General features: G+C 36.6%; 1 protein-coding gene across 1 annotated transcript in view; it reads left to right on the forward strand.

Moving 5' to 3' along the window:
- Ctsc (cathepsin C) overlaps nucleotides 1-11,980 on the forward strand; it is a 32,572-nt gene extending 20,592 nt beyond the window's left edge. Inside the window, exons 4-7 of the mRNA XM_051192182.1 lie at nucleotides 805-960; nucleotides 3,714-3,829; nucleotides 9,710-9,841; nucleotides 11,329-11,980. Of these exons, the coding sequence (XP_051048139.1) occupies nucleotides 805-960; nucleotides 3,714-3,829; nucleotides 9,710-9,841; nucleotides 11,329-11,831 (907 nt within the window). The 3' untranslated portion in view covers nucleotides 11,832-11,980. The remainder of the gene's footprint in view (nucleotides 1-804; nucleotides 961-3,713; nucleotides 3,830-9,709; nucleotides 9,842-11,328) is intronic.
- Nucleotides 11,981-12,362: the final 382 nt, after the last annotated feature.

Here is a 12,362-nt window from a genome sequence, read left to right on the forward strand (position 1 = left end):
TAAGGGCATAAAACACCTATACAGATTAATATTTAAAAATTGTGTATTTATAAAGCATGTGGACATATACCTTTTGTTCTTCTCTATAGTTCATGTAACATATTATAAATGTGCACTTTGAAAGGGCAGATGCAGGGCCTGAGGATCGGATTGGCAGGCATCGAGCCCTGGATTCTGCATTCAGTGCTGCATAAACCATGTGTAGGGATGCATACCTGTAACCCCATCACTTAGGAAATAGAGACAGGAGAGGCAGAAGTACAAAAATATTTTTGGATACATAATAATTTTGTGTTCAAAGCCTGTCTCTAAAATAAATAAATATGTAAAAGGGACGTGCAGAAAAAATAATACTCTCATTCTATCTACAAAGATAAATAGGACTTTAAAAGAAATTGTATATAAAATTGTCTAAGAATTGATTAGTTATAAACTTTACCTTCTAAAAATTAATACAAAGTAAATTCTCTTCATATTACTACATAATTTTCTGTACATCTTATAAGCATGAAATACATATAAATTAACTATCATTTACATTAATAAGTTTCTTATTTTAGGACATTGATCTAGGTGGTTTCTATCACTAGTACATGAGTATTCTACTGAATATTGTCACTCATCCTGCTTGTTAAATTTAAATTTTGTGGGAGACATAACATCTTTCAACTCTTCTCTACTGCCAACTGTATTCCTAAAAGACTACACCAGTCTCTCTTTGACAAACGGTATAAGGATCAGTTTTATTGGAGAGTCATATTACCAGAGAAGACTACATGTGAAACTATGTCCCTTTGTCGGCAGATACTCCAATAGGCTCTACAGTTATGACTACAACTTTGTGAAGGCCATCAACACAGTTCAGAAGTCTTGGACTGCAACCATGTACGAGGAATATGAGAAACTGAGCCTAAGAGATCTGATCAGGAGAAGTGGTGGCCACAGCCAAAGAATCCCAAGGTAACACAGTGCCTCTTCTTGTCACTAGTAAGAACTTCAGTACTGAATGTCATTCTCTCTCCACTCAAGTCCCACCAGGATGGCCCATCGTTTAATTAGGAAAGCAATTTATTGGAATTTTTGTTGCCTTTTTTCCTCTATTTTCCTTCATATTTGTGTATATTTGCCCAAATCATGTTTTGAGATCATGCCTGTGTCCAATCTTTTAGTTCCTGTGTCTTGGCTTGTCTCTTCTCCTTATTGTCAATTTTAGCCATTCTCTGAAATGTTGCCAGTGTTGCCAGTTTCACTTTCCTGTCCCCAGCTACAGCTGTTCCTGACCACAATCTAAGCACTAGACTCATCCTTGCTATCCCTAGCTAATCTACATGGGACCCTAAGTGTGCTTTCAAAACCTATGATAAATATTCTTGAAAAATTTATTTTCATTTTTCCTCCATTTTCTGCCTCTATTTCTGCTCCCTCAGGTATCTCTCAGCTTGCTATTAATAACTGTCAAGTTTGCCACTGAAAATACAGTGCTTTAGGGTTAAGGAAAAAATAATAATTCCTTATTTCTCCATACACTTCCACCCATCCCCACCTCTTTAGCCACAGCTTTGGTAGCATTTGCCATCTTTTCTTTGGATACTTCATCTTCATGCTTTGGGAATTATATATACTATTTTGTATTTCTCCAAGTAAGAATGTGAGTATTCTGCATTCCCTTTCTAGAACTGTGGCTGGATCTAGAAGTGGATTTGTGGTTCTTGAGCTTTGGTAGCATTTGCCATCTTTTCTTTGGATACTTCATCTTCATGCTTTGGGAATTATATATACTATTTTGTATTTCTCCAAGTAAGAATGTGAGTATTCTGCATTCCCTTTCTAGAACTGTGGCTGGATCTAGAAGTGGATTTGTGGTTCTTTACCATTTATTAAGCATCTGAAGCTACTATTGTGATGCCAAACCTTTCTTCAGGAGAAACCAACATGGCTAAAGACAAGGGAACTAGAAACCAGTAGGGAACTTTTGGGGTTGATAAGTTATCTAGAGTGATTATTTTCTCTTAATATATGAAAATATTCTTCCATTCTGAGAGCATTCAAAAGTTAATTCCTTAATATTTATAGAATCTGATTTTCTTTTTCTATTTAATAAGCTACCCAGTGATGCAGTTCTTTGAACTAATTGAGATATATCTCTAATGTATTTGTTTTTGGACTAATGAGCTCTATTCAATGGACAGTTAACTATGAGAAACTATGGACTTTTTCTTATTCAACTTATAATACCCTTCTCATAATCTGCCCTTCTAAAAAAAGAGGGTTCTATGATATTTCTCAAAGCCTGTTCTAGGAGCTTCTAGTACATGAGCTGCTCTAGTTGGTCAAACCTGGGACAAGGAATGTATTGTAGTGGGTTCATTAAGCAGAATCCTAATGTGCCTGTGAGAAAACATTGAGACTTGTTTAACAGAAACCTGAACCAGAGGGATTAGCAATGGAGGCAGAGGCTTGCTGTATCTGAGACTGAGCCTCGAACCACTGTTTTCTCATGTATTACATGCTGTATTTCAGGGGGACTCCCTTTTTCTCTTAGACTTTGTCCACACACCATTTGTTTTATGAATACCACTAGAGTGCCATAGAAAATTTAACATAAGATAGAACTCATATGGAGAAGGAAATATTAAAGCAAATATGAAAGTCTGCTTGATTTCCAGTAGAATTTTTGTATATAAGTTGATTCTGGTGTAAATATATATTTCTGTAGTAGAAAGTCTCAAATATCATTAAGCTGGGGCTTAAGAAGTCAATGAACTAATGCAATCACACACAAAGATTATACTTCTGAGCAACTCTCTGATACAGAGTTCTCACAGACATTCATTCTGACACAGACATTTCACAGGGTCCCTAAGGCATTGAGGCCCAAGGCCTCAATGGATAGTATCTGTAAAGTATTTCTAATTCTTATGTTAGTACCCCTAAACTCCACTTTCTCTTTCTGTTTGTGCCCATGTAACATTTCTTTCCAATTTGTATTTTCTTTAATGTGTGTGCCTTGTGGTCAAATACTCATCCTTATAGGTTGGAAAGAAAACAGAAGTTTGCAATTTAATATATATAGTTTGTACCAAAAAGTCATTTCACAGCACCACTATCTTACTTAGTACTCTGAGTGATATATACGATGGTGGTAGTAGTCATTGTAGCTATCATTTACAAGTATGTCTTCATTTTTGAGTTTCAGTGTAATTACTATTCCATTGAATTTTTGTAAAAATTCTTTGAAATAGGTATATCTATTTTCTTAATAATAAACAGTAGTTTGTGACATTAAACTTCTTTGCAGAATGCCACATAGTAAGTGTGAAACCATCACTACCTCATGAGTCAAATACCAGTTAGTTCAATGTTTTCTCTGGACTCTCTAAATGAACATCTTTAACTTGCATCTCCTTTCTTGACCAACATTTCCTAAAAGTAAGGGAATGTAACTGTTTAAGCGTCCTAAAACTGACTCTCACTGCACAAGGAAAGTGACTAGATCCTATAAATCTGCAAGAAATGAAAGCTATTTATGCAGTTGAGTTATGTAATTAACAGTTTGTGTAATGGCCCCATTGGATCACTCATAGGACAAGTGGTCTTTGGTTCTCAGTGAAGGCACTAGCTAATCTGGTGGTTTAAACCTTGGAATCAGAGGTTAGAAGATGATCTTTAAGGAGAGATTTTATGATGGTATTAAATATGTATTTTCATTCTAGGCCTAAACCTGCCCCAATGACTGAAGAGTTACAGAAACAGATTTTTAATTTGCCAGAATCTTGGGACTGGAGAAATGTCAATGGTGTCAATTATGTTAGCCCTGTTCGAAACCAAGGTAAAAGTAACCAAAGTCTGAGTTTTCATCACATATCTCAAGCTGTTGGTAATTGAATACTTATTTGTATTAGTCTGTAGGATGGACTTAGAGATATAGGAAAGGGATGGCCATGATCTTTTCACTTTAGTATACAGATGGAGGCCAAGTATGGTGGCATATGTCATAGAGGCTGAGAAGGGAGGACTGCCAATTGGTAGATAGCCTACACTGTAGAGTATGATCTTGCATTTAAAAAAAAAAAAATGTGGCCTTTTAATTCTTACTCCCTTCCTTTGCATCAATGACAAAATGTGCTAAAAAATAATCTTTTCAGCTGAGTTCAACATTTCTCAATATGAATTTCACCAGTGTGATAAGTAGGACTCATTTACCTGGCTGCTAGGAGACACTCCTGTGGAAACAAATAATTGTATGCAATTAAACTGGTCTTCTTTCCAATGGAAGTTAAACTGGTTTGTTGAATTTCTTCTGGTATCTGCCCTCCTATTTCTTCCATTATGTTATCTTTAATTACCACACAATCTTAGATTTCTTGAGCTGTATATGGACTTTTTAATTCCCTATGTATCAAAAATATGGCTTATAATGGAATGGACTAACTCAATTTCCTAAGTCATGAGTTGATTTAATTTTGCAATTATAAAACTCCCTTTAGCTGTACATGATAACAGATAATTTACTTTCCTAAGTTTTACTCAACAATTGCATATAGTAGACTCATTAATGCAGGTTATACACCTGATCTGAAATGCTCCAAACATAAAACTCTAAAAAGTTTTGTGATATTAAAATAAGTTTCAATGCTGGTTAACATATTAGATTGCAGATTTTTAAAGGACACTCAACTGGTAAAAAAATGCACACATTCAATTTGAAGATAATCTACTTGTTAGTTACTATGAAATGTAACATATCAACAACAACAAAATGGTTTTATCTGTAGATGTTGCAAGTTTGCTAAAGGAGAGTTACTAAATGCATTCACCCTCAGAAACATGGGGAAATATTCAAGGTTTTTATCAAATGAAGATTATAATTACAAAAGTATGATTTTGAAAAATAAATTCTCTCTTTTCTAAAAATATATTTGTATTAATCTCTTTCATGTCTTACCATTAATTCCTCGGTGATGGAGTTCTGAGTATTGGAAGTTTTGATCAGGTCTGGATTCACCCAGTGCAAAGACCTCCATCCTTCATTTGATGCCAGGGATGTTCCCCTTAATCTTCCTGGATCTCACTGCCTCTAGAGAAGGCATACATCCAGAAATTCTTTACCCTTTCCTAAGAAGGGAAATGAAGGAAAATGGCAAGTAATTGATAAACCAACTTTTTGACACATAAACAAACATGGTAGTTTTTTTTCTGAATGAGACATTCTATGGTAAGGGGTCATTACATTTCAAAACACAATGTTTTATAGTCATAGAGCAAGACAATGTTATAAAATGAGTGTACTTGCCAAATAAGTTGATGGGAACATCAGGTAGGTTGGTTACAGCAAAGATGACAATTCCCAACTGTGAAATTCAGATGCTATCTGATGATATTCCTAGATTTGGAGTTAATAGAAAATTGTGGTTTGCTATTAAGTTAGTTAATTAGTATATTCCAAAGAGGTTACCTTATAACCAAAAGATATTAGTTCAGATTACAGCAGTGGTATGTAAATAACTGTTGGGGCCACTAAAGATACCCAAAGAGAATCTGGGCTCTCAAACTGTTCCCTAGAATAATGTTCTAATCTGTCATCAGCCTGCAGAGGATTTAAATTTACCTGATCATTAAATAGACCACTGCTGGCTGGTTTTGTGTCAACTTGACTCAAACTAGAGACTTGAGAAGAGGAACCTTAGTTGTAAAAAGTGCTTCTGCCAGCTGGTGGGCCACCTGTAGGGCATTTCTTGATTGATGACTGATGTGGGAAGATCCAGATCACTGTGGGAGGTATTACTCATGAGCTTGGTGGACCTGAGTGCTATGAGAAAAGCTGAAAAAAACATAAGAAGCAAACCAGTAAGCAGACCTCTTCAACATCAATTGAAGTCTTGTGCATCAGGTCTTGCCTTGAGTTCCTGCTCTGATTTACCTTTATAATAGACCATTACTTAGAGATGTAAGATGAAATGAACCCTTTCTTCCCCAAATTGCTTTTGGTTATGATGTTGTAACACAGCAATAGATCCCTAACTTAGGAGAGTCTGTGCCTACTTGAGAGATTAGGGAAGTGAGGAATGTCCTGTGCTGATTTCATTATTGACATTATTGACAGTCTGGCGCATAGCAATTGGTAGTGTGAGCTGCTAATGCATTGATACTCATCTTCTATTACTTATAGTAATTATATTAGTTAGGAAGATTTTGTGTATGTGTGTGTGCAATGTAGGTACGTGTGTGTGTGTGTGTGTGTGTGTGTGTGTGTGTGTGTGTGGTTACATTCACCTGTGTGTGTGGAGACCAGAGGTTGCTGAAGCTGTCTTTATCATCAAGCTTCACCTTATTGTTTGAAACACCATTTTTCACTGCCCTGGTGCCCAGACCGCCTCCTATCTGATTCCATCAACCCAGTTCTTCAGTTACAGACTTGTGTTGCCACGCCCAGCTTTCTTATGGCTCCTGGAATTCTGAACCCAGGTTCTTGTGTTTGCATAACAAGCACTTTATCCATTAAGCCCCCTCTCCATCCCCTAAGAAGCTTTTTAATAATAGCAGAGTATTTAAAGATTAGCAGCTCTTGTTCCCAAGAGTTAGAGTTTAGAAGGATATACAAGAAAAACATTAAAGTACAACATGGTAATTACATTAATAAGGGAATTGCAGAATTCAGTGGGGAAGTTTACCCCCACATGTATGGATAACAGGTAAAATGAGACGTTAATCCAGGGGAAGGAAATGAGACATTTTGAAGGAAGTTCTTTGACATTGCTTTCCTGAGAGGTGGTAACAAACTTTTATTGCCCCAAATCTTTCTATTCTTTGTGTGTTGTAAATATGATTTGTACCAAAAAAGGGCAATTTCAAGATACAAGTCTTTTATAGATTGATTGCTATTCAATCAATCTCTTATCGGAACTGGCATATCAGATGCTTGTGGAAAGTAAATATGCTTAGAAGTTCCTATTTGGACTTTTTCATGTGTTTCTTAGACTTAAGAGTGGAAAAGACACTATTCTTTTTTTCTCTTCCTGTTAATTGGGGTACTTGGAAATATCCCACTTTCACAATACTAGTCTCCTTTAAAGTACAGAATTCCAAACTGGCCATAGTTAAGGGAATTCTTTAGTCCGTGACCAAATTAAGATTAAACTAAAAAGAAATAATTGGAAAGATGAAGCTGTACACTTTAAAACAGCTTTTAAAAATGCTTTACAGCTAGATTAACTGTGGGGTGGAAGAGGGGAGAGAAGATGGGAAACTAAGTGAGATGGATTTACTTTGTTTCCCACCCGGTGTTATTGTATCTGGGAGAATGAGAGTGGCTCTCCATGATCATATTAGCTAATGTGTAGGGTTTTCCTGATATTTCGAATCCACTCTATTTAAGTCTTGGCTATAAATGTTCATTAGAGCAGGAAGACAAGGCCCTTAAATCGTTTGCTCTACCTAATTTATGTTTGCACTAAAATGAAAAGAAATGCCAAAGGCTAAGTGACTTGCTCAGGGTCACATGGCTAATGAGGGGCAAAGCAAGAGAGGCGAGAACTGTCACTTTTCTGTGCTGCTCCCACTGCAGGAGGATGTGTATGATGAGGATACTATGTTCTATCTCTTTGTAGAAGTGCAGTCACATGCAGAGCCTTTGAGAGAGGCCCCTTCTTATTTATTCCATTATCTTTGTCTTACATACTATTTTTCTTTTGGAATCAGACTGGATTTTCTGGTTGAAAGGAGGCAATGATTATCTGAGCAGTTGACAATCTTCCCAGAAAGTCAAGGACCTAAAGGGGATTTTCACATTCCTGTGATTTCAAAACAAAGCACTTTCTGAGCCATGGGACTGTTCTTGTGACTTGTCCCTCCCATTGTGCAGGATGGTCAGATAACAGGGGTTTAATAATTAATACTCACAGGTTTTATCTCCATGGCTGTTAAAAGCTGAGGAAGCTAGATGGTGTATAGGACTTTAAGTATCTCCAGTGAGCAATAGTGACTTTGGTTATTTGGCCACACATCTGTTCTTTTATATTCCCTTGTTTAAAGAAAGAGTCCCAAGGAAGTATTTTCTAGATCGTTTGGAAACCACAAAGTTGAAATTAATCTTCTATGAACTGATTATGTGACAAGGAAAGAAATCTGAAACAGACTTTTAAAGATCAAAAAGCCAAACAAGAAAAGAAAATATGGGGTTTTCTTTGCAGTTCTGTGAATAAGGTGAATAAAGAACAGTCTTTCTACTTACAGACCTTATCCTCTGGTCACAAATAAGTAAAGTAATGGTTCAACATTCTGATGACTTAAAAAAATGCAAAGGCCAACAGCTCAACAAGAAGAGAAAACAAAGTACTAACATCTGCTATTGATTTGCTCAGTGGTTCTCAATCTTCTTAATTCTGTAAGCGCTTTAATACAGTTTTTCATGTTATGGTGACCCCAACATAAAATTATTTTCATTGCTACTGCATAACTGTAATTTTGCAATTGTTATGAATCACACTGTAACTATCTGTGTTTTCCAGTGGTCTTACGTGACCCCTGTGAAAAGGTTGTTTGACCGCAAAAGGGGATGTAACCCACAGGTTGAGAACCTCTGGATTAGCTGCTAGATTTAGGTCATTGCCTCAGTTTCTGGGTCTCAGTTATCAAGTGGTTAGATTGTAGAGTAGTTCTTATAAGCCACCATCACAGGTGTTTATCTTCTCATCTTCATAATTTAGATGATCCCTCAGCAGCAAGAGCAGTGGGTAACATGGATGAGTATGAGACTTTTAGAAGGCAGAATCTGTGCGAACATGAGACAGGACAGTAGTTAAGTAGAAAGGAGGCTCTTAGTAGATTGGGTTCACAGTCTTGTGACACTGTGACTTGTGAAAGAGACTCACATTAGGACCCAAATTCTGCTTCCTCTAGAGGTTAGAAATAAATGGTTGATAGTTTGCTTTGAATTTGCTTCATTTCTGCATTGCAAAAATGTGCTTACTTGTTATCTCTTGACTCATTCTTTCCACAAACATGCACTGAGCTCCTTTCCAGTGTCATGTGGCAAGATAAAGAGCCCTCAAGGAAATACCCAGCTTAGTGAAAGGAATAACAATCTTGTAAGTATTTCAAGCAGGGCTTATGATGATGGAGTTTGAACAACGTCATGGCTTTTCTTTACCTCCTGGGTGTTCATAAATCATTAACTGGAGAAGGAGAAACAGTCATCCTGCTAACATTTAAAAACGTAATAGCTTTCATAGTGCTTTTCTGTAAAGAAAGTAGTTACCAAACTTTTTTATAATTTATTTTTATTTTATATACGTAGGTGTTTTTCCTGCAAGTATGTCTATATGTAGGAATCAGATCCCTTGGATAGTTGTTGCAGACAGCTGTGAGCTGTCATGTGGGTTCTGGGAATTGAACGCATGTCTCCTGGAAGAACAGCCAGTCATCTTAACTGCTGAGCCATCTCTCCAATCCAGTTCACATGTGTTCCAGCATATTTCTCTCAGTGTTTTGGATAAACTATTATAGACATAAATTCAGTCTTCACTACCAAGAAGTATCTCAGATTCAGTGCTTGGGAATTGAGTCTTCTATATTGTATTGAGTTCTATAAAAAAAAAAAAAAAAAACTTATTATAAATCCTATATTAAGGTATCTCATTCACTCAGGTTTTCATGATTCTTTGTGAAATTATAAATAAATAATATATATATATATTTTCTTTATCTACAGAATCTTGTGGGAGCTGCTATTCATTTGCCTCTATGGGTATGCTAGAAGCAAGAATTCGCATATTAACCAACAATTCTCAGACCCCAATCCTGAGTCCTCAGGAGGTTGTATCTTGTAGCATGTATGCCCAAGGTAAATGCATTATTTCAGAGCTATGTTATGCATGGTTTGACTGTGTGTTAGTAACTATCACATAGCAGAAAAGTACAGTGTCTATAGTCAGAAAAACCAGGTGCGAATCTGACCTGATCAATTATCAGTGGAAAGTTTATCATGGAATCTTCTGTATCCTACAGTAGATCCTACAGTAGATCCTACAGTAAGATGTCATATATCAAGTGCGTATTGCCTCTTACAATATCACCTAACAGTGTACCAAACTATAAAAAGCAGGACTGTGGGGCTGGAGAGATGCCTCAGAGGTTAAGAGCACTGGCTGCTCTTCCAGAGGTCCTGAGTTCAGTTCCCAATGACCACATAGTAGCTCACAACCATCTGTAATGAGATCGGCTGCATTCATCTGGCCTGTAGGGATACATGCAGGCAGAACACTTTATACGTAATAAATCTTAAGGGAAAAAACAACAAAATAAAACAAGACAACAACAACAAAAAATGGCATAGACCTTATTTACAAACAGAAAATGAGTATGAGCAAATTTTTTTTTTTTTTTTTTTTTTTTTTTTTTAAAGTATTGCAGCTTTGGGTTCCAATGGTGGTCTTTTTTGTCTCTTTCCACCATCTAGTTCCTACTGAAGCCATAGTGTCTGTGTTTTTAAGAGAATTTAAATTAGCATTCTATATTTAACAGTCTATACAGAAGATTAAGATAGGATTTTGAAGGAAATACTATTTAAAATACTAGTGTTTTAAAGTTTTCTGATGCCAGCCTAGATGTGGCCACTGGAAAGTTTCTAGGTCTCCAGTGAAACTGCTGGTGAACGACTGTAAGTGAGCCATTTATTCTTTCTGAAATACTACATAACATATTGTGATATCTAGGCCCTGGACATTATAAGTTATCAAAACTATCCTTTTGCTCATGAAGTTTACAATTAGGGTAAGAGAAACAAAAGTTAATCAATTATAATGATGAGATCAATGATGAAAATACAAGCTATTGATATGTGTCATGGGTTCAGGGTGAGGATGGGATGGGAGATTTGATTGAGAGTCAATGTGTGTGTGTGTGTGTGTGTGGGTGTGTGTGCGTGCGTGCATGTGTGTATGTAAGGCTATATAACAATAATCACTAAAGTGATTGTTTTTATGTGAAATAACTACTATAAACCTTGAGGGTGGTGCTGTCGCTGTCTACATTTTATAGATAAGAAAGCAGAGATATAGAAATGTTAAATGGTTTACAGACTTTTGGATTTGAACCTATTTTAGTTTCAGAGACTCCAGTACTCAGCTGCTATGGTAGAGTACCTATATTCCTTACTACATGTTAAGTAAATGCCTATAAAATATATACTGGGGGTGGAAGGGTTGTTAGATGAATGGCCAAGGAAGGAAGAATGAAGTGATATTTAAACTCAGAAAAACTTCCAGGGAATAAAGCAGAAGTTGTTTTGGCCAGCAGAAGTGTAATAACCATGTGTGTTTTCACCCTTAGGTTGTGATGGAGGGTTCCCGTATCTCATTGCAGGAAAATATGCCCAAGATTTTGGGGTGGTGGAAGAAAACTGCTTTCCCTACACAGCTACAGATGCTCCGTGCAAACCAAAGGAACACTGTCTCCGCTACTATTCTTCCCGGTATTACTATGTGGGAGGTTTCTATGGTGGCTGCAATGAAGCCCTGATGAAGCTTGAGCTTGTCCAATATGGGCCCATGGCAGTTGCCTTTGAAGTCGAGGAGGACTTCCTGCACTACCACAGTGGAATCTACCACCACACTGGGCTGAGAGACCCTTTCAACCCCTTTGAGCTGACAAATCATGCTGTTCTGCTTGTGGGCTATGGGAAAGATCCAGATACAGGTACAGACTACTGGATTGTGAAGAACAGCTGGGGCACTCAATGGGGTGAGAATGGCTACTTCCGGATCCGAAGAGGAACTGATGAGTGTGCAATCGAGAGTATAGCAGTGGCAGCCATACCGATTCCTAAACTGTAGAGCATGGCTCCCAATGTTCCATATGGGTCTTCCTTATTCATAGAGTGATTTAGTCACAGGCTTCAGACTTCTATAACAGTAATTCCAGACATATATTACTAGGTTTCCATGAAGATTTTTGCCTTTGAATTTAAAATCACTGGTTGGTTTTTTGTTGTTGTTGTTGTTGTTGTTGTTTTTTGTTTGTTGTTTTGTTGTTGTTTTTCTTTTTTTGTTTTGTTTTGTATTCTTGCTACCAACCACTGAACTACTTTTTAAAGTATTTGATTAAGGAAGACTTTTATGAACAATTGTTAAGGTGTCAAATAATAAATTTTTCTGGTCATCTACAATGCAAACACGTTTCATTTTTTTAAAAAAATGTATGTAAAAGTGCAGGCTTGTTTTTAAATTACAAATTCACATGAAAACATGACAAAAATAGTTATTTTTTAAAAAGATTTTTAAAAAATGGTCTTTTGGTAGGTACTATGAAATTCCTGTGTCTTTAAGGGAATGTTGTGTCTGACTTCTTCCCTTAGAAGCATTTAT

Source organism: Phodopus roborovskii, unplaced genomic scaffold (genome assembly GCF_943737965.1).
Source record: "Phodopus roborovskii unplaced genomic scaffold, PHOROB, whole genome shotgun sequence".
NCBI classification, from domain to species: domain Eukaryota; kingdom Metazoa; phylum Chordata; class Mammalia; order Rodentia; family Cricetidae; genus Phodopus; species Phodopus roborovskii.